The sequence below is a fragment of the Chlorocebus sabaeus genome, chromosome 9 (genome assembly GCF_047675955.1).
Source record: "Chlorocebus sabaeus isolate Y175 chromosome 9, mChlSab1.0.hap1, whole genome shotgun sequence".
NCBI lineage: Eukaryota > Metazoa > Chordata > Mammalia > Primates > Cercopithecidae > Chlorocebus > Chlorocebus sabaeus.
In genome coordinates this window covers 107,193,174-107,216,169 of record NC_132912.1, presented here as the reverse complement: position 1 = coordinate 107,216,169, position 22,996 = coordinate 107,193,174, and the positions used below count along the sequence as shown (strand labels likewise).

At 39.8% G+C, this 22,996-nt stretch overlaps 1 protein-coding gene across 2 annotated transcripts in view; it reads right to left on the bottom strand.

The window, feature by feature from the left end:
• CFAP58 (cilia and flagella associated protein 58) overlaps positions 1-22,996 on the bottom strand; it is a 126,974-nt gene that overhangs the window by 59,823 nt on the left and 44,155 nt on the right. For both annotated transcript variants that reach the window (XM_038009544.2, XM_007964045.3), the window contains 3 exons: positions 22,517-22,708; positions 10,328-10,489; positions 9,244-9,390 (listed from right to left, as the gene is read on the bottom strand). In XM_038009544.2, coding sequence (XP_037865472.2) covers positions 9,244-9,390; positions 10,328-10,489; positions 22,517-22,708 — 501 coding nt within the window. The remainder of the gene's footprint in view (positions 1-9,243; positions 9,391-10,327; positions 10,490-22,516; positions 22,709-22,996) is intronic.

The following is a 22,996-nucleotide window of genomic DNA, read 5'->3' as shown; positions in this document are numbered from 1 at the left end:
GTAGAATTTCTCCCATTCATACATGATCTCTACATGAGTTTCATAGAAATTATCTGTTTAAATCTAGCAAAGCAAATAGTACCACCTGAAGTCTTCTAGCCATGAGAATAATTAGGCTCTCTCTCTCTCTCTGTCTCACATGGATGACAGCTCCCCATCCATGGTGAGCTACAGAGTCCACTAAGTAAAAGAATATGGTACCCTGAAGCCAGGCCCTAATGTGGTGCTAAGCTCTGGACACAGAGAATCTGCTGATGAATTATTCACCAAGAATCAAAGGGCTGTCAGATACATGTGGGATGATTGGAAAGAGACAAGACAGAAGCAGGGGCTTGTTAGGACTGGAAGGCAGACACTCCAAATGAGATGGCTCCTTCAGTGCTGATGAAACAAGCCTGGGACACAATGGGCAGATGAATGCAGACACAGCAACGTCTACAGAGAACTATTGACATCCTGTCATAACCATAATGTGCTGACAGTGTACAGGATCCTCAGGCATCAGTGGAGGCTAGTAGCAACAGAAAAAGTAAAAGAAACATGGAAGGACAAGGTTTGTCTGCCGAAGGGGATGAATGAAGATGAGAATGACCTACTAAAGATAGTCGTTTGCCTATCGGCTTGGAAAAGTCGTAAATTGGGTTGTCCTGTCCAAGGGTATCTCACAGGCTACCTAGTAGGCGAGGGCTTGCCCCTCTGGGAGGGATTATGTACCCACGTAGCTTTGTACAACTCGCAATAATAAGATAAATGTCTCCTGGAGCAAAGTTACTAGAAAATCTGCCCTTTCCCTCAGGGTTTTGGTTGGCAGACTTTAGATGCATGAAATCCAGGGACCCATGTGAAATGTGATTCATTCTTAGGCTAAAAAAGTCAAGAGGCTAAAACTCAACATTTAAGCTGTCATATTTTTCTAGAGAATGTCAAACGGGCTTAATGATAGGCCAAAATTATCTAGTCAGAGCACCATTGCAAGTCACCCTTGGATAGCCTCAAATAATAAATCAGGGAGGCCTCTGTCTTTGCTCCTCATTCTTGCCTTCATGGGAAATGTGGGGAGAAAGGGCATCCTAGTTCCACAGTAAGTCCAAAGCAATCATCTTCCTTTAATCGATGACCCAAAGCCATCCACACCTGGGATTCTCCATTTGGAGCAGTCTCTGGAGCAGAAGCCTTTTAATCATCCTTCACGTTCACCAGCTGCCAAATCTGCTGGCCCAGGTCCAAACAATACAGGACTCTATTGCCCTGTATTTTATTTTATTATGATGTTTCTTTGGAGCTTTATGTGTAGACACCTGATGGCAGAGGCCATAAATGAAACAAATATTAGCTAAAGTCAAACTCCGAGGAATTAGGAATAATTGATATTTTGTAAAGGACATTTGTTCTAAAGCAGGATTTTGTAGAATGACATTAGTTCCAACTTGGACCCCATTATGGGGTAATAATTCATCTTTTGAATAGAGTATTACAGGGAAAGTAAGAGATGAGACCTAATGCCATCCTTTAAAGGGAAAGAGATGATGCACCAAATGGATTACACTGAGCCTTGCTAACACAGTCCATAACGCTCATGGGTGAAGCAATGTTTAAAATAAGTTTCTTGAGGTCCCGGAGCAAGATGGCCGAATAGGAACAGCTCCAGTCTCCAGCTCCCAGCGCGAGCAACACAGAAGATGGGTGATTTCTGCAGTTTCAACTGAGGTACCGGATTCATCTCACTGGGTAGTGCTGGACAATTGGTGCTGGCCAGCTGGTGCAGCCCGACCAGCGAGACCTGAAGCAGGTTGAGGCATCACCTCACCTGGGAAGTGCAAGGGGGAAGGGAATCCCTTTTCCTAGCCAGGGGAACTGAGACACACAACACCGGGAAAATCGGGTAACTCCCACCCTAATACTGCGCTTTACCGAGGATCTTAGCAAATGGCACACTAGGAGATTATATCCCACACCTGGCTGGGAGGGTCCCACACCCACGGAGCCTCCCTCATTGCTAGCACAGCAGTCTGTGATCTAACTGCAAGGCAGCAGCGAGGCTGGGGGAGGGGCGCCCGCCATTGCTGAGGCTTAAGTAGGTAAACAAAGCTGCCAGGAAGCTCGAACTGGGTGGAGCCCACAGCAGCTCAAGGAGGCCTGCCAGTCTCTGTAGACTCCATCTCTGGGGACAGCACACAGCTAAACAAAAAGTAGCAGAAAGCTCTGCAGATGCAAATGACCCTGTCTGATAGCTTTGAAGACAGCAGTGGATCTCCCAACATGGAGGTTGAGATCTGAGAATGGACAGATTGCCTGCTCAAGTGGGTCCCTGACCCCTGAGTAGCCTAACTGGGAGACATCCCCCACTAGGTGCAGACTGACACCCCACACCATACATGGCAGGGTACACCCCTGAGACTAAGCTTCCAGAGCAACAATCAGACAGGATCACTCACTGTTCAGCAATATTCTATCTTCTGCAGCCTCCGCTGCTGATACCCAGGCAAACAGGGTCTGGAGTGGACCTCAAGCAATCTCCAACAGACCTACAACTGAGGGTCCTGCCTGTTAGAAGGAAAACTAACAAACAGAAAGGACACCCACACCAAAACCCCATCAGTGCGTCACCATCATCAAAGACCAAAGGCAGATAAAACCACAAAGATGGGGAAAAAGCAGGGCAGAAAAGCTGGAAATTCAAAAAATAAGAGCGCATCTCCCCCTCCAAAGGAATGCAGCTCATCGCCAGCAATGGATCAAAGCTGGATGGAGAATGACTTTGATGAGTTGAGAGAAGGCTTCAGTCCATCAAACTTCTCAGAGCTAAAGGAGGAATTACGTACCCAGCGCAAAGAAACTAAAATTCTTGAAAAAAGAATGGAAGAATGGATGACTAGAATAATCAATGCAGAGAAGGCCATAAACGAACTGACAGAGATAAAAACCATGACACAAGAAATACGTGACAAATGCACAAGCTTCATTAACCAACTCGATCAACTGGAAGAAAGAGTATCAGCGATTGAGGATCAAATGAATGAAATGAAGCAAGAAGAGAAGTCTAAAGAAAAAAGAGGAAAAAGAAATGAACAAAGCCTTCAAGAAGTATGGGATTATGTGAAAAGACCAAATCTACGTCTGATTGGGGTGCCTGAAAGTGAGGGGGAAAATGGAACCAAGTTGGAAAACACTCTGCAGGATATCATCCAGGAGAATTTCCCCAAGCTAGTAAGGCAGGCCAACATTCAAATTCAGGAAATACAGAGAATGCCACAAAGATACTCCTCGAGAAGAACAACTCCAAGACACGTAATTGTCAGATGCACCAAAGTTGAAATGAAGGAAAAAATGAAGGGCAGCCAGAGAGAAAGGTCGGGTTACCCACAAAGGGAAGCCCATCAGACTAACAGCAGATCTCTCGGCAGAAACGCTCCAAGCCAGAAGAGAGTGGGGGCCAATATTCAACATTCTTAAAGAAAAGAATTTTCAACCCAGAATTTCATATCCAGCCAAACTAAGTTTCATAAGTGAAGGAGAAATAAAATCCTTTACAGACAAGCAAATGCTTAGAGATTTGTCACCACCAGGCCTGCCCTACAAGAGGCCCTGAAGGAAGCACTAAACATGGAAAGGAACAACCGGTACCGGCCATTGCAAAAACATGCCAAAATGTAACGACCATCGATGCTAGGAAGAAACTGCATCAACTAACAAGCAAAATAACCAGCTAATATCACAATGACAGGATCAAGTTCACACGTAACAATATTAACCTTAAATGTAAATGGACTAAATGCTCCAATTAAAAGACACAGACTGGCAAATTGGATAAAGAGTCAAGACCCATCAGTTTGCTGTATTCAGGAGACCCATCTCACATGCAGAGACACACATAGGCTCAAAATAAAGGGATGGAGGAGGATCTACCAAGCAAATGGAGAACAAAAAAAAAGCAGGGGTTGCAATCCTAGTCTCTGATAAAATAGACTTTAAACCATCAAAGACCAAAAGAGACAAAGAAGGCCATTACATAATGGTAAAGGGATCAATTGGCTAACTATCCTAAATATATATGCACCCAATACAGGAGCACCCAGATTCATAAAGCAAGTCCTTAGAGACTTACAAAGAGACTTAGACTCCCATACAATAATAACGGGAGACTTCAACACCCCACTGTCAACATTAGACAGATCAACAAGACAGAAAGTTAACAAGGATATCCAGGAATTGAACTCAACTCTGCACCAAGGGGACCTAATAGACATCTACAGAACTCTCCACCCCAAATCAACAGAATATACATTCTTCTCAGCACCACATCGCACTTATTCCAAAATTGACCACATAATTGGAAGTAAAGCACTCCTCAGCAAATGTAAAAGAACAGAAATTATAACAAACTGTCTCTCAGACCACAGTGCAATCAAACTAGAACTCAGGACTAAGAAACGCAATCAAAACCGCTCAACTACATGGAAACTGAACAACCTGCTCCTGAATGACTACTGGGTCCATAACGAAATGAAGGCAGAAATAAAGACGTTCTTTGAAACCAATGAGAACAAAGATACAACATACCAGAATCTCTGGGACACATTTAAAGCAGTGTTTAGAGGGAAATTTATAGCACTAAATGCCCACAAGAGAAAGCTGGAAAGATCTAAAATTGACACTCTAACACCACAATTAAAAGAACTAGAGAAGCAAGAGCAAACACATTTAAAAGCTAGCAGAAGGCAAGAAATAACTAAGATCAGAGCAGAACTGAAGGAGATAGAGACACAAAAAACCCTCCAAAAAATCAATGAATCCAGGAGCTGGTTTTTTGAAAAGATCAACAAAATTGATAGACTGCTAGCAAGACTAATAAAGAAGAAAAGAGAAAAGAATCAAATAGACACAATAAAAAATGATAAAGGGGATATGATCACCAACCCCACAGAAATACAAACTACCATCAGAGAATACTATAAACACCTCTATGCAAATAAACTAGAAAATCTAGAATAAATGGATAATTTCCTGGACACTTACACTCTCCCAAGACTAAACCAGGAAGAAGTTGAACCCCTGAATAGACCAATAACAGGCTCTGAAATTGAGGCAATAATTAATAGCCTACCAACAAAAAAAGCTCAGGACCAGACGAATTCACAGCTGAATTCTACCAGAGGTACAAGGAGGAGCTGGTACCATTACTTCTGAAACTATTCCAATCAATAGAAAAAGAGGGAATCCTCCCTAACTCATTTTATGAGGCCAACATCATCCTGATATCAAAGCCTGGCAGAGACACAACAAAAAAAACAGAAGTTTAGACCAATACACCTGATGAACATCGATGCAAAAATCCTCAATAAAATACCGGCAAACCAAATCCAGCAGCACATCAAAAAGCTTATCCACCATGATCAAGTGGGCTTCATCCCTGAGATGCAAGGCTGGTTCAACATACGCAAATCAATAAATATAATTCAGCATATAAACAGAACCAAAAACAAAAACCACATGATTATCTCAATAGATGCAGAAAAGGCCTTTGACAAAATTCAACAGCCCTTCGTCCTAAAAACTCTCAATAAATTCGGTATTGATGGAACGTATCTCAAAATAATAAGAGCTATTTATGACAAACCCACAGTCAATATCATACTGAATGGGCAAAAACTGGAAGCATTCCCTTTGAAAACTGGCACAAGACAGGGATGACCTCTCTCACCACTCCTAGTCAACATAGTGTTGGAAGTCCTGGCCAGGGCAATCAGGCAAGAGAAAGAAATAAAGGGTGTTCAGTTAGGAAAAGAAGAAGTCAAATTGTCCCTGTTTGCAGATGACATGATTGTATATTTAGAAAACCCCATCATCTCAGCCCAAAATCTCCTTAAGCTGATAAGCAACTTCAGCAAAGTCTCAGGATACAAAATCAATGTGCAAAAATCACAAGCATTCTTATACACCAGTGACAGACAAACCAAGAGCCAAATCATGAATGAACTTCCATTCACAATTGCTTCAAACAGAATAAAATACCTAGGAATCCAATTTACACGGGATGTAAAGGACCTCTTCAAGGAGAACTACAAACCACTGCTCAGTGAAATAAAAGAGGACACAAACAAATGGAAGAACATACCATGCTCATGGATAGGAAGAATCAATATCATGAAAATGGCCATACCTCCCAAGGAATTTATAGATTCAATGCCATCCCCCATCAAGCTACCAATGACTCTTTTTACAGAATTGGAAAAAACTGTTTTAAAGTTCATATGGAACCAAAAAAGAGCCCACATTGCCAAGACAATCCTAAGTCAAAAGAACAAAGCTGGATGGATCACGCTACCTGACTTCAAACTATACTACAAGGCTACAGTAACCAAAACAGCATGGTACTTGTACCAAAACAGAGATATAGACCAATGGAACATAACAGAGTCCTCAGAAATAATACCACACATCTACAGCCATCTGATCTTTGACAAACCTGACAAAAACAAGAAATGGGGAAAGGATTCCCTATTTAATAAATGGTGCTGGGAAAATTGGCTAGCCATAAGTAGAAAGCTGAAACTGGATCCTTTCCTTACTCCTTATACGAAAATTAAGTCAAGATGGATTAGAGACTTAAATGTTAGACCTAAAACCATAAAAACCCTAGAAGAAAACCTAGGTAATACCATTCAGGACATAGGCATGGGCAAGGACTTCATGTCTAAAACACCAAAAGCAATGGCAACAAAAGCCAAAATTGACAAATGGGATCTAATTAAACTAGAGAGCTTCTGCACAGCAAAAGAAACTCCTGTCAGAGTGAGCAGGCAACCTACAGAATGAGAGAAAATTTTTGCAATCTACTCATCTGACAAAGGGCTAATATCCAGAACCTACAAAGAACTCAAACAAATTTACAAGAAAACAACAACCCCATCAAAAAGTGGGCAAAGGATATGAACAGACACTTCTCAAAAGAAGACATTTATGCTGCCAACAGACACATGAAAAAATGCTCATTATCACTGGCCATCAGAGAAATGCAAATAAAAACCACAATGAGATACCATCTGACACCAGTTAGAATGGCAATCATTAAAAAGTCAGGAAACAACAGGTGCTGGAGAGGATGTGAAGAAATAGGAACACTTTTACACTGTTGGTGGGATTGTAAACTAGTTCAACCATTATGGAAAACAGTATGGTGATTCCTCAAGGATCTAGAACTAGAAATGCCATATGACCCAGCCATTCCATTACTGGGTATATGCCCAAAGGATTATAAATCATGCTGCTATAAAGACACATGCACACGTATGTTTATTGCGGCACTATTCACAATAGCAAAGACTCGGAATCAACCCAAATGTCCATCAGTGACAGACTGGATTAAGAAAATGTGGCACTTATACACCATGGAATACTATGCAGCCATAAAAAAGGATAAGTTTGTGTCCTTTGTAGGGACATGGATGCAGCTGGAAACCATCATTCTCAGCAAACTATTGCAAGAACAGAAAACCAAACACCGCATGTTCTCACTTATAAGTGGGAATCGAACAATGAGATCACTTGGACTTGGGAAGGGGAACATCACACACCGGGGCCTATTATGGGGAGGTGGGGGGAGGGATGGCATTGGGAGTTATACCTGATGTAAATGATGAGTTGATGGGTGCTGACGAGCTGATGGGTGCAGCACACCAACATGGCACAAGTATACATATGTAACAAACCTGCACGTTGTGCACATGTATCCTAGAACTTAAAGTGTAATAACAAATTAAAAAAAAAGAAAATTTGGAAAAAAAAAAAAGTTTCTTCTGATTCATTCAGCAATAAATAAACCCTATCCCACTACAAGCTCCACAGTGGAACAAACTGTTTTCTATAAAACTCTGGTTTCAAACAAGGAGTATAAGGGCAAAGTGCAGAACATTTTCCAATTTTAGAAAATATATGTATATTTCTTTATACATAAAAAACACTGAATGCAGAATCTTCTATTATTTTTCTATCATAAGATAGAGTGGTGGAGATGAATGTCTGAGACAGGTAAATATATCAGTTACAATATCCTTTTTTGTACATTCACTTTTGTTACAGTTTAATCTTCTCAAACAAAATGAGCTTTAAGTTAATTTAATGTAGTAGTTCTATTTCCATGAAAACCTATCATTAAATTGACAAAACTCATTATTAAACTGAGAGTGCCTATTTCAATCTATGGTATCTTAGAATCTAGGAAATATGGCATTGAACCTGCCCAACACTAGATATACATTTTCAAGACAGTGACTATCTTTGAAAGCTAATATGTGCAGAAACCAAGGTACCCAGTCTCTAATTTGTTGTAAACAGTTTCTGCAAGTAGCTCTTAAGAACCCATGAGCATTCTGCACATATATTTTCATAACAAAACTGGCATTATTTTCTTAGAAGTTTCTTTTTTAATCCTTGGTCAAATGGATTGGAAGGGAAATCTATTGGATTGGATAGGAAAAAGAAAAATACACTAAGTTTAGTGAAGTGTATAGTAAAACATATTTGGTTAGAGGATTTAAAATGGCGTAATTATTTGCTTTGTATTCTTGGAGAGGGTCCTTATGTTAGTAGACATAGAATATTCTAAATTAGTAGATTTTAAAGGGTATGTCTTAGTAAGATATATGGAGACAGAGATGATCTCTGGAAGAGCAACTGCCAAGTTCTTAGACCCACAGAGGTAAAGTGAACTACAAACCTGGACAAGCGTAAACCAAGTAAGAACAGAGCTCTATCACCCAGTTGATAAGACTGCAGATAGAAAAGTCACAGGCACACAAAGTGAAAAACAGAATTACAAAGCATCACCTTATAGAAGGCTCAGGGAGGAGTTTGGGAGGGTTGAGTGTGAGCACAATGGTTGGACTTGGTTGTGAATGCAGAGGGATTGTAGCGGACATGCAAGTTCAAGGACTTCTTGGCGCTGCCGACCTGCTAGGTTCTCTCCCACTGATGTATGAAAGCCTGCACAAATGAAAGGGGTGTGTGTGCATCTCCACTACTCCCTTCCCCCATTCTAGCAACACTACCTGTAAGGAGCCCTGAACAAGAGATGGTAAAGCTCATCCTCTGGGTGCCATGTTTGTTTGGTTTGGATAACTAGCAACAGTGACCACAGGCAGACGTGGTTGTTCTCCCTGCCCCTCGCTACCTTCAGTGAGACAGGAGGTTGCCTAGGTAGGCTGATGAACTATTGGTCCTTTGCTTTTACTATGAGGTCAGTACCTTCAATGTTTCCTTTTCCTTTTCTATTCGCTGCTGTTCCAGGTGCAGCTTCACAAGTGCAGACTCTTTGGCAGAGATTTCTTCTTTCAGCTGATCTACCTGATGGGTCATAATCTTTAACTTTCTCTTCATTTCTGTTATTTCATCCTAACAAAATGGAAGGAGAAATGTTTGAAAGTGAATTAGACATCATCGTCCCTATGGAAGTTCAATATATATTTAAGAGCTCTTAAGGGACGCTCTCTCAAAATAATGGTCTCTTGATCAATTACAACTGGGCTAATCCTTTGTCTCTAGTGCCCATCAACTTCAAAGTACTTCATAGTATATAGTATTAACTCTCAAAATATTCTCATGAGATACACACAAAATATGCATAATGAACATCACACACACACCTTATTCCTCCTTTTATGAAAGGAATTGGAAGCACAACAAACATATAACTAAAAGATTTTGAAGTGAAGCTCTGGAATTCAAAAGAGTATGCTGCTGCCCTCTGAGTCATGGTAGCTATTAGCAGTTTTAAAAATTAGAAAGAGAACCGGGCACAGTGGCTCATACCTATATTCCCAGCACTTTGGGAGGCCAAGGCAGGTGGATTGTTTGAGGTCAGGAGTTTGAGACCAGCCTGGCCAACATGGTGAAAACCCTGTCTCTACTAAAAATACAAAAATTAGCCAGGCATGGTGGTATGCACCTGTAATTCCAGCTACTCGGAAGGCCAAGGCAGGAGAATCACTTGAACCCAGGAGGCGGAGGTTTCAGTGAGCTGAGATCATGTCACTGCACTCCAGCCTGGGTGACAGAGTGAGACTCCGCCTCAAAAAAAAAAAAGTGGAAAGACAAGAATAGTAATTCTACATAATAATTATAAGTAGAACCATGATCTCCACATCCTATTAAGATGTATCATTTCTATTTCAAATAACCTGATAGTTTTGCATAAATTGATCTTCTTTTCAGGTGAATTCCATGAGATTTTTTTTTATCTATTCTAAATTCTGCCATTAGGGTAACAGAAACTGTTTTAAATGCAGGGTGAAAATAAATCAAAATGTAAGGACATAAATATATTATTTACCTGAGCCTCAACCAGATTTTTGCTATACAGATTCCTGTCTGATCTCACAGCTTCATACAGGTTCTGTTGCTGTTTTAATTTAATCTCTGATTCAGCTATTTTTTTCCTGTAGTCAAAAATCTGCGTTTCACGAACTTTTATGTCTTCCATGTTCATAAGGACCTGGAGAAGAAAGAAGTATATGAAAATGGTTAAATAGCCCACCTGTGCTTACCGGTTCAGGATAAATGGAGTTTTTTATCTCAGCGTGGCTGATAGAGATGCCAGTAATCCGAAAACCTGACAGTGGCTATAATCACTGCAGTATGACACAGAAATTCAGCCCAACTGATTAGGGGCAAACATACATTTTATCTATACTAGAGTTCTGCTCAAGTATAAAGGCTTAACACAGTTATTTTGTGATCACGAGAAAGAAAAAAAAGAGAAGAAATTCTTTCAATTCTGAAAACCTCTCTTGACCACCCTACCCCCGAAAAAGGGGGAAAAAAAAAAAATAGTCACAGGCTTAAATGGATCTTAACACAAAGCACTAGGAAAGATAAGAGATAACCTAGCTGTTTGGCCACACTGGCTGCTTATAGAGTTAACCATGAGAAAGAAAAACGGTTTTTGAACTTTGATAGCAATCATAATACTATCTTGCCAATATCAAACTCACTCCATCAGGGGAACTGAAAAGGACTCTGTAAAAATGCACTGTAAAAGTGCACAAAATACTTCCAGGAAAGATGGGATGCAAGAACTACTGCCCCATTTTTGCAAGTATGAAAAACGAACACCTGAAATTCCACCATGAGTCAATACCTCTCAACAAGCCACGCACACAGTAGCAATGACGTCATCATGACTCTCCGCTGCAATGTCCACAGAAATTGACTTTTTAAAGATAAACTTCTTTAAAAAGTTCTTAAGAAGAAAAATGTTCACAAAGAAATCTGATTAAATCAAGGAAACTACAGTGTAAATAACAACTAGAGCACATAAGGAGAAAATTCTTAAGAAAATTTCGCTGTTTCTTGGTGTTCCCTTAATTAATGGTAGCAATGGGAGGACACAGAGCAATGTGACAGAGCATGGAGGAAAAGGGGACACACATGAAGAAATAGGGCCATGTCTCTGGGCCCATGTCTCTGAGGAAGTGACAGTTTACCTAGAACGAAAGGTGGAAAAGGACTTCTTAGACCTCTGCCATTCTGAAATTCACCATGACTCAGGTGTGGGTTACTTGTGAGCAACATGTTCCCAAATTATTGCACTTACAAGAATCCATTTTTTTCCACTTGCAGAATTACTATCCCAGAAAATACATAAATGAGAAGCCCGGTTCTATTCTTTCCCCATCAGAGTTAATGATGGCTATTATTTTAAATATTTATCCTTTACATATTTAAATAAGCACCTTTCAAAATTTTTTTTACAGGTGCTTAAGGAGGGATGGGATTGAATTTTAGTAAATGTCTTTCAATGTACATAATTTTGTATTATTCTTTCTTATTGGGTCAATTGATTTGACAAACTTAGTAACAGATTTTTCAATTTATTTATAATATAGTTCCATGTGCCACAATTTAAAATAAATTCATAAATGTGAAATATACATTTATTTTCCTTATTTACTTGAACTTTCTTTCTCCAACATCAGCCTCTCTTCTACACAAAACAAAAGTAGGTTAACAATCTACTATGTATTTCTATATGTATATTTATACATATGTATACATATTTCTATATGTATATCTAATATGTATCTACTATATTTTTCATTGGATTCTGCATGTTCTATTCAAGTCTATAACCTAACAATAATAGCTAATATTCATCAGTTACTTTCTGTGTACCTGACATTTTACATGTATTAGCTCCTTTAATCTCTCAAAAATCCTCTAAGATATGTACTGTTATTGCCCCCAATTTTACAAAGAAAGAAACAGATCAAAATAAGTAATATTTACAGTTATTCAATGAGTAAATAGACAACTACACAGATTTGTTTGTTTTCTGTTTTGTTTTTTGAGGTTTGTTTTTATTTTTTAACCAAATGGGATCTTATAACTACTCTTATGCATTTTGCTTTTTATCATCAAATAATACCTTGTAGAAATCATCACTCTAATTCATTCTTTTTAAAGGTTGCATAATATCCTATAGCGTGAGTGTGCCATCATAATTTAATCCTTCTCCACTGATGGGCATTAACTTTGTTTCCACGTTTTTGCCACTCTGAACCATCCTACAAGAAACATTTTTGTATGTGTATTCTCATGCACTTGTGCTTTTATTTCTGTGGATGGATTCCCAGGGGTGGAATAGCTGGCTCAAAAGACATACATATTTTCAACTTTAATAGATATTGCTAGATTGCTTTCCAAAATGGCTGTAACACTTTACATTTCCACACCACCAGCAAGAGCTTTCTTAATAGAAAACTATCCTTGCAGCTTCAGGATAAACCCTTTTTGGTCATACTGGATGATTCTTTTAATGTACTGTTGAATTTGGTTTCCTGGAATTTCATTTAGGATTCTGCATGTGTTTTCCCAAGTGATCTAGGCCTATATCTTTCTTTTCAGTTCTTTTTTAATCTCAAGGTTTCTGCTAGTTTCATAAAGTGAATGGAGTACATTTCTGTTCACTCATTCATTCACTCCCCCATTTATTCATTCACTCAATGAACAGGTACTGAGGACCTACCTATCTATGGCAGGCACTGTAAAAGTATGTGTGATAGAAAGAAGAATAAGACACTTTCCCTATCCTCAAGTTCACTTGTAGGGAGTGACTTCACCACAGAATGGATAATCAAGGAATGGATACAACTAGTAAACAGAGATATGCACCAAGTGTTATGGGAAAACCTAAGACGGAAAGGTTAATGCTTAATAGATTGAAAATACTTTCAACAGTGTCATCAGCATTCAGAATATCAAGTAGCACACTAGAGAAAGGAAAAAAATAGTTTGTTCAGTCACTTTGAGAGATGTTAGAACAAGAATAATTCTTTGCACAGGCAGAAAAATGCCACAGAGAAAGGAGGTAGCCAGGGGCATCTCTTTTTTGAGCATCCAACTAGCATGGTCCATCTTTCTGCACACAACAGTGCACAAAAGTCACAAACTTGCTTCTGGATTCTTGAAGCTGGAGTAATAAGAACCCATCAGGACACCAAGAAGATAAAAGGGATTCACAAATATTGAAACTAGGGGAAAAGATAATTTACAAGCAATGTATTTCTAAGTGTTGGGACTCGGTTTATTTTTATGGAAATCATTCAGGCCAAAGTCATGCAGAAGTTCAAATCCTGAAAATTCATAAAGTATATGGGTGTTAAGTGTAGCCAAACCTCTTGTCAGCAAGCTGCCCCTGTTAGAAGTGGTGTATCAGAGACACAGGCTGCCAGCTGTGGGGCCTGGAGCTTAATTAATATACACTTTGAGATACCTCAAACCAACTCATGAGATAAATCACATCCAAATATAGAAAATTTTATTACAGCCAGTGAATTAGAGTTCCTGGCACTCTTAGGCTTCAGAGGAGTCCAGAAAATGCTTACAGGACATGACAGAAGTACAGTCTCAGTTTATAACCTACTCCTACCTTTTCTTTTTCTGTTAAAACAACCTGCCGATAGAAATAAGAGTGAGATAGAAATCAATAACGTGTACAGGAAAACTGCAGCATAGCCAAAACATCATATAGACCAAGGTGGGATTAGAAAGTAGGTCATTGCATTTGGAACACCTTGACGTACATTTGATGAAATATCAGTACAATAAACTTCTCAAATAAGTTTTTCCGACTTGATGTCAATGGTCTGAATGCTGACAATGCTTTTACTTTCATAATGAAACTGAAAAACTCACTCTGCAAAAATAGAAAACAACTACGTGCCCCGGCCAGTGAAATGTAGAGTCTTCCCTATTTTTCTTGCCTTGTTATTTTACCCTCTATCTTGAATTTAGAGAGGCATATCTATGGCTTTGATTAATTTTTATAACATATTATATTATGAATGTGGGATATAATAATATCTATCTCACAGGGCTATTATGAGGATTTAAGTGAGAGAATATACACCTGTGCCATCATACAAGTACTTAGCATATAATAATTTAATCATTTAATAAATGTTAACAGGTTATTATGATAGTTTACATTACATCATGTTACATAATACTAGTACTTTAAAAAGTTAATTTAATTTTCCTCCGAATCAAATCCTGTTCTGCAGGAAAAGTAATGATATGAAGTATGCTTGTTCTATTATGACACAAAAAGCTTATAATTTGTGTTCCCTTGATTCCTCTCTCCAGGGTTCTACTCAATTACAGAGGCTCTGTATAAAATTCAAATTAACATCAAAGAAATAGCAGCTTTATTTCATTATGAAGATACCTATCTAGTGGACAATATTTCCTTAATCAATTTTTGGTTTCTTTGTTTGCATTAAGTCCTTGAAAGCACATTATTATTCATTTCCTGGAACCTCTGTCCTGAAGAGCTTTGCTTGACACTGTTATAGGCAAATGAGCAAAGAGCTAGGAAATTTGTTGGTAGGGTTTTGTTGCAAAAGAATGTTTTTTGGCATATCAAATGTCTGGGAGGTGACTGCCAGAAGTTTAATATTTGAAATGAAAAAGGTGGGAGATCCTAAAATGAGGCAAGTGCATCATGGGAAAAATGTTCAGCAGATTTAATAATTTACTAGGAATGGTTTTACCTAGAACATGCAAAAGTTCAGAAAGCAGGAAATATGGTAGACCACAACTTACCATGCCTGCCGTTTCTCATGCCTCTCAATTTATCTGAATAGTGAAATTTAGAGTGCAGCAAAGGAAAATCATGAGGATAAAAAGTGCTACAATCCTGGGGTAGGCTATCTTACGGTTTAACAAATGTCCATTCTCTCCCCTTGTCCCACAACCTAAAGAGAGAAGTGCATTTCCCTTGCTGCTGATGTTAGCCTTGGCCATGTGATTCGCTATAGCCAATGGGAGGTCAGAATATTAGACAAGTAGAGAGACACAAAATGTGCTTGTATGCGTGACTTTGTCTCTTGTTCTCCTTCCTTTCCCCATGAGAAGAACATGTACATGGAGGATAAGAAACATGTGGTCCAGAACTAAGCCCAACCCACATCCCAGAACCAAGTCCAGGCAAGCCCAGGTTAGGTCAGCTGAACCTCTATCAACTGCAGGTGTGTGAATAAGAAGTAAGTGCTTGTTTTTGTAAGCTACTGAGATGTTGTGGCTATTTATCATGCACTATCATTATTGCAAGTGTTGACAGAGACAAACACATAGGAAAAGGTTTGGGATTCTGAGTCATCCAGTTCAGGCACAAAAGGGGATCTTCTTTCTCACTGGCAAATGCCAAGTTAAATGAATACAATATAATGTAGGAGTTCAGCATCTCTGAGTTCACTTTTCTTTCTCTAAGCAAGAAAGAACAAGAAGGCAAATGTTGTTGGCAAATGTTGATTCTGTTTTGCAGCTCAGAAGGAAGAAGACATCAGGCCTGGAAGTCACTCACAGCTAAAAGTGCCAATGATAATTCAGATAAAATCGTCCATCGTGGTAACATGTTTCACATGAATTTAAAGGAAGGGCAGACTCATAGTTATAAGTAAATATATTATTAGAAAATAACTTGATACAGATACTTAAAAGTGAGCCTTTGACTAGTTAACTCAGATGTCCAATTAAGCTTTCCATTCATTCTTAGTTCAAAAAATATTTGAGTATTTACTTAGTAAATAAGTAATATGAAGAACTCAAAATTGAATAAGACTTGCCCCCAAGAAGCCAGTGTTTAGAATGAGGCAGACATATGCAAATAACAGTTATCTGCACACAGGCCAGAGGGGAACCAAGTACAGAGGAATTAGACACCACTTTTAGTAAGCCTTCTTGGGAAAGGTGGAATTTTATTTGGTCCCTGAAGGAAAGGCAAGGTTACTAATATTGTTTATTTCTTTTTAAAATCAAGATACTAAAGTAATACATATCCATTTTACTTTTTCTTATTTTTATTTATTTTTTATTTTTTTAAGATGGCGTTTCACTCTTGTCACCCAGGCTGGAGTGCAATGGCACAATCTCAGCTTACTGCAACCTCACCTCCTAGGTTCAAGCGATTCTCCTGCCTCAGCCTCCCAAGTAGCAGGAATTACAGGTGCCCACTACCACACCCAGCTAATTTTTGTGTTTTAAATAGAAACGGGGTTTCACCATGTTGGCCAGGCTGGACTTGAACTCCTGACCTCAGGTGATCCACCCACCTCGGTCTCCCAAAGTGCTGGGATTACAGGCATGAGCCACCATGCCCAGCCTAACCATTTTAGAATAGCTTAAAAAATAAAAAAAAAATTTAAAAAAAGCAAAAAAGGAGCAAATTAAAACAATTTGTATCCTTATCACCCAAAGATAACCACTATTAATATGTTAATATGGTTCCTTCCACTCATTTTCTTGTTAAAACAAAAAAGGGTAACTAGGTATCTATCTGTTTTTTCCTCTTGCATAAATTCTCACAGAGAACTTTTCATTATTGCAGATGAAACACAAACACACAAAAGGACTTTCCTCTTGGGCAAGTCTATGGAGGGTCTCCTGTCACTGATTTTGCCTGGAACATGGTCAGCCTGTGCAATTCTTTCTTCATCTCCAGAAAATATTTTCCCACTACATCCTTGACTAGGGGCTCATTTCCATAATCAGAAACCAACTCTCTGTAGGCTGGTTTCTATTCTCTGTCCTCTTCTCTCTTATCTTCTGTATGATCATTTTTGTAGAGACCAGGTCTCCCATGTTGCCCAGCCTGGCCTCAAAGGATCCTCCTGCCTCAGCCTCCCAAAGTGCTAAGATTACAGGTATGAGCCACCACACCTGGCCTGATTCCGTTTTCCACAACATCAATTCTGTTCGTTACTAACTTTGGTGTGGATTTTAAATCTGCCCTTTTTTTGTTGTTTTTTGTTTTTTAGTTTTTATACAATTGATCCTTATTTTGTCCAACTCTTTCTTTTTATTTCATCTTTGCTTTTCCCTAGAGGTAATGCCATGTTGGATTTATAACTCAGGTGATAGTCCTCTATCCTACTGGGGTCACCTTGTCCTTTACAACAACAACAAGTCTAGACTTTCCATTCTGTGTGCTGGGAAGCCCCCAAACCCTCTAATATCTCCAAGAATTCTTGGAGGAATTGCATTTCTTCTACTTGCTGTGGCTCCGGTTTGCTGTTGCCATAGCTTTCTAGATTCTCGGGAACATCTTGTCTCTTGCACATACTGTCCTTTTTCTGGGATGTGTCACTTCACATCCTCACCACCCCATGCCTGTGCCCCCAAAGTGCAATCACAACTGTAGGACTGATGTAGTAGATTTGTCACCAGAGGTTTGAGGAACTTAAAATCAAATATTGGACATCACTGTTTTCTGCAATTCCTCCATCATTCCTGTCTCTGGGAACTCCTCACTTCCAGCAGCGCCCAGCCTACTGCCTTGATGCTGATGTTGTGTGTCCTCCTCTCCCATTCTTCCCCATCTTCTCCCCATTTCCTGCTCACCACCCACTCCTCCTTTCCCACTTCCGGTTACTTTTCTCACATGACTGTGTTTCACTCTGGTTCATGGAGCCTCACCTTTCAAACCAAGGCAAGTATCAAGGTATTTTGCTAAAGAAAGACTGTTCCTCCCACAGGTGGAAACTTGGCACCAGATTTTACATATTTACACTCTTTGAAAGAAGCCAGACCTTTTCTCTGCATTTTTTTCTATTAGGTTAAGAACCTTATGAAATCGCTGATAGTCAATTGTTTCTTATTTACCAAAAATAAAAGACGATTTCAAAGGGTTCAACCTAAAGATCTTGCCACAGAAGAATTTTCAGAGCCAGACCTTTACCCTGGGGCTCCTAGAAGCCATTCTCTTTCTCTAGTTCTCAGGCATGTTTTCCCAAGGCTCCATTAGGCTGCTTTTTTCTTTATTCATTCTTGAGCAAGACAGGATTTACCGCAACCTAAGAACAATGCCACTAAGGTGAAGGGGTTTACCTTTCCCCAACTCTTAGTACCCTAGGGTGGTGGCAGATCCACTTTCAAATCTACAGCTGGAAACACAGTGACATGCCAAGTCCCAGTCCACCTCCCAATTTCTAATATTCTTTAGTGATATTGGAGGGGCCAAATTACGTATGTCTCCAATCCTTTTTGTATGCACACAGAAAAAAACTGGAGACAAACTCTACAAATAATTTTACGTTATCTTTCTCAGATTCATATTAGAAACATGTTCCCATCTTTAAAAATAATTTGCAAACATATGATTTTAACAGCTACATAATACTATGTCAAATAAATGTAGCATGACTTATTTAACCTTTTTGGGGGCTGATTCCTAGTTCTCATTATTATAAATTATGTTTTGAAAAAGTATTCTTTCATATAAAGCTCTCCATTTCTTATTTTTCATTAGATTCAGTTTTTCTTAAAAAGGAAAATTCTGGATAAAAGATAGATAAACTTGGAACAATGTATACTCACTTTAGAAGTAGATGAAAATGTCAGTTTCATGACATCTTCCCCAGCCTTTGATATTATTTCTCAATACCCTACAAACAGAATGCACATAAGGGAGCTTTTTGTTTGTGAGAATGAGGGTGTGTGTGTGTGTTGGACAGTAAAGAAAGAAAGAAATATGAGAAGGAGACAAAGAGACATACATATTCTTAAGAAGTCCAGAGATGCACAAGTTGCGTAGCAACTGATATATGCTGTCAGGGGTTAAGCAAGACACAGAAAAATTGTAGGTGATAAGTAATATTTTAAGAACTTGTGTTCAAATTATTTAGGTAAGACATTATGTGCGGTTACATATCAGAACTTGTGAAAAACAGTTAACAACAAAACTTGATATCTGAATCTCTCTTTTACGAGGAAGCCAAGAAAAATATACAATCCTATATTAAAATCAGTGGTAGCATTCTTTTTACTGCTTATCGTCTATCCATTTGTTTAACAAATACTTTTTTGGTGTCTCTCATGTGCCAGGATGCTAGAAATAAAGAAATGAATGAAATAAAGTCCTTGCCCCCAAAAGCTCACTATAAAGTGGATAAAACAAATATGCAAATAAATAATTACACTATAGATTGATAATCGTCCTTCCAGAGACATTAACAAATCCATAAAGTACAAAGTGACAAGCTCTGCCCATAAGGAATCAGAGGAAGCTTGACCTGAGCTTTTGAGTTAGGTCTTGAAGGGTGAACAGGAATGTGCCATGCAGAGAAAGGACAGAACTTTCCACAGATAACAAAGAGCTTGGACTCTATTCCATTAATGCAGAGTATCCAGTATCCCAACTGCTGTGCCTTGCATGGGTTTCAGATGTGTGCTAAAACACTGATTTTACTCTACCCACAGGCTGGCTAGGTGGGACCTGGGCAGCTGGCATCCCTGGATTGATTCCTTCAGCCCCAAATAGCCTCATCTCCTTATTCCCATGTGCCACTGACATGTGTATTAGTCCATTTTCAAACTGCTACAAAGAACTTCCCTGTGACTGGGTAAACATAAAGAAAAGAGGTTTAATTGACTCCCAGTTCCGCTGGCTGGGGAAGCCTCAGGAAACTTACGATCATGGTGGAAGGGGAAGCAGGCATCTTCTTCACAAATCACCAGGAAAAGGAAGAATGAAGGAGGAACTTCTAAACACTTATAAAACCAACAGTTCACATAAGAACTCACTCACCATCATGAGCACAGCTTGGGGAAAACTCCTCCATGATCCAATTACCTCCCTCCCTCGACACATGGGGATTACAATTCAAGATGAGATTTGGGTGGAGATGCAGAGCTAAACCGTATCAACATGTAATTTTTTACATATGCTGTGATGTGAAAAATGTGAGGAAGCCCTGCCCCAGGGAGAGGTGACAGAGGTTTATATCCAGAGTGATAATAAAATCACACTGGAATTTTTAAGAGTTAGCTCTGATGGCGGTGTGATGGCACCTGGGAATGGAGAGAAATTGCTTATCAGGAAGAAGAAACTGGAGGCTGCAACAGATGACATTATATGTTCAAATACATTTGCTACCTCACCCTGCAGGGCCCCTCCCTAAGGAGGACCAGGATGCCTGGCACAGCCCTGTGACTTGGTTGGCCAGTGGAATATGAGTGGGTAGGATCTGTGCCCTTCCCTTGTCAGCAGAGGCTCAGAAGCACCCTGAGGGTCCACTGTTTCCACCCTTTCCCTTTGTCCAGAGGCCAGGGCATCCTGACAGAGTCAGCCTGGAAAGAAGAGGACAAAAAGCAGGGATGCAGCTGACCTGCAAAGGCCAGTTATGTGAGCAAAACATAGATCTTTATTGCTGTGAACCACTAAGGTTTGAAGGTTATTTGTGCAGTAAACTGGTGAATACAGAAGCTAACGTGCGAGTCCAAGCTCGAGAATACCAGGGCCTAAACTGACAAGTCCTCAGAGTCAGTAAATCAATCAGTGGAACTTCTTACATGGTTAAGTCAGAAAAGAAATATGCTCTGCTCCAGTGACTCCCAATTAGGGGTGTGAGAATCCATTGGGGATCACTGTCCTGCAGAGCTAGACAAAGCCAAGGCACTGTGCTTCTCCAGCAGCCCTTCCCAAATCGTCTGCATGGCAGATTGAGTCTAAGTGGAAAGAAGCTGATTTCCTATTAGTAAAGCTTGTTTCCCACTTTCTTTATTTCTGTAATACAAATATTGGCTGTCCCTTTGTCACCTTCTTTGACATTTCACTCCAAAAAAACAAAAAATTTAAGCATGCAAGAGCATTAGTAAGCACTGCAGAATGTAACCTGAATTTCATTGAGGAGATGGAAGAGAGGGCTTACCTTGCATAACAGATCACATCTTGCTAGGGGGAGAAAAGGTGATTAAATGAGCCTTTCTCCCAAACTTTCTAATCAGCCTCATAACTAAAACTTTTCTCCATTTCCCAGCCTCCTACCCCATAGACCACTGCTCTATGCCATCTATGAATGCATTAAAGAGAGTACTATTGTAACTACTCATGCTTCATGCAGGCGATGCACTAAGACAGCTGGCTAAAATGAAATCCAAATCTCCGAAGCCATTCTTGGAGACATATATCCTTGAGTCTCCTCTCTCCTAAGCAGTTTATAAGAAGCAGAGATCTAGAACTCAGCTCCCCAATGTGTGGATTTCCTCCAGTGGTTTTTTTTGTTTGTTTGCTTGTTTTGAGTCAGGGTCTTACTCTGTCACCCAGGCTGGAGTGCAGTGCTACAACCACAGCTCACTATAGTCTCCACCTACCAGGCTCAAGTGTTCCTCCCACCTCAGCCCTCTAAGTAGTTGGGACCATAGGAGCACACTACCACGCCCGACTAATTTTTGTATTTTTTGTAGAGACAGGGTTTCACCGTGCTGTCCAGGCTAGTCTCAAACTCCTGGCCTCAAGCTATCCATCCCCTTGGCCTCCCAGAGTGCTGGGATTACTGATGTGAGCCATCACGCCCAGCTCACAATAGGTTTTTTTTTTTTCCTTTTTAGTTTATTTTATTATATTTTGGTAGAAACAGGGTCTTGACATGTTGCCTAGGCTACTTGTGACCTCCCGGCCTCAAGCAATCATCCTGCCTCAGCTTCCAAAGTGCTGGGATTGCAGGAGTTCACAATCATTTGAGAATAAAAAAATGCTCTTTGAAATTGTGACACACCTAGCAGATGCAGTAGTCACTCACATCTTAACTTGTGGTCATTTAATTAGATGTTTTTCTCCTAACGTCAAGTTGGGGTCCTTTCTCTGAGGAGACAAAATCAGTGCCAGATGGTGGGTGGGTGTGGAGACTGAAGAGTTGAGAGATGATGATGCTGGCAGCCCTGGTACCAGCCCAGGGATGCTGCACAGCAGGGCAACAGAGAAGAGAGAGAACCCATAAGTTGGAAGAGGGCCCTGGAAAGTAGAAATGAGAGAGCAACAAGCATAAACATTGTCCTTTTCACAATGTGGCCCAGGATCAGCTCAGAAACAGCTTATATTTCGTCCACATCATTCTTACCAAATCTTCACACAAATTAAAAGCAGAAATCTGAATAAATTCTCTTTGCAACAGTTTGTGACCATCAGAAATGCGAAGGAAGGAATGTGCCTCTGCTCCACCCACAACATCACTGAGTGGCTTACCTTTTGTGTAAGGTCACTGGCTTGGTTGATGTACCGGTCACGCTCCTTTTCCAGATGAAAGATGATCTTTCTCTGCTTCTGAGCCTCATCCTTGTAGTTCTGGATTTCTTCCTCCAGGTTCCTCTTGGCTTGTTCATGGAGCTTTACCAAGTCAGTCTGCTTCTGGGTCGCATTGACTGCCTTAAGCATGTTCTAAAAATAAGGGCACAAAGCAGTCACATTACTCATACTCTTTGAGGATTTGGGGTTAAGTTTACCCTCTGCCTCATATCTAACATAATTAGATAGCTTGTCTTTTGGATGAATAAAAATGATCATATTCCCTACAGCTTATTAAGAGCTTATTATGCTAATTTTGCACAAGGCACTTTAAACACACTATATAAATACACTAAGCAACCACAACGTCCCTAAGAAATGGGCCCCATATTGCCCCATTTTAGAGGTAGGAAACTGAGACTGAAGAGTTAAGCTACTTGC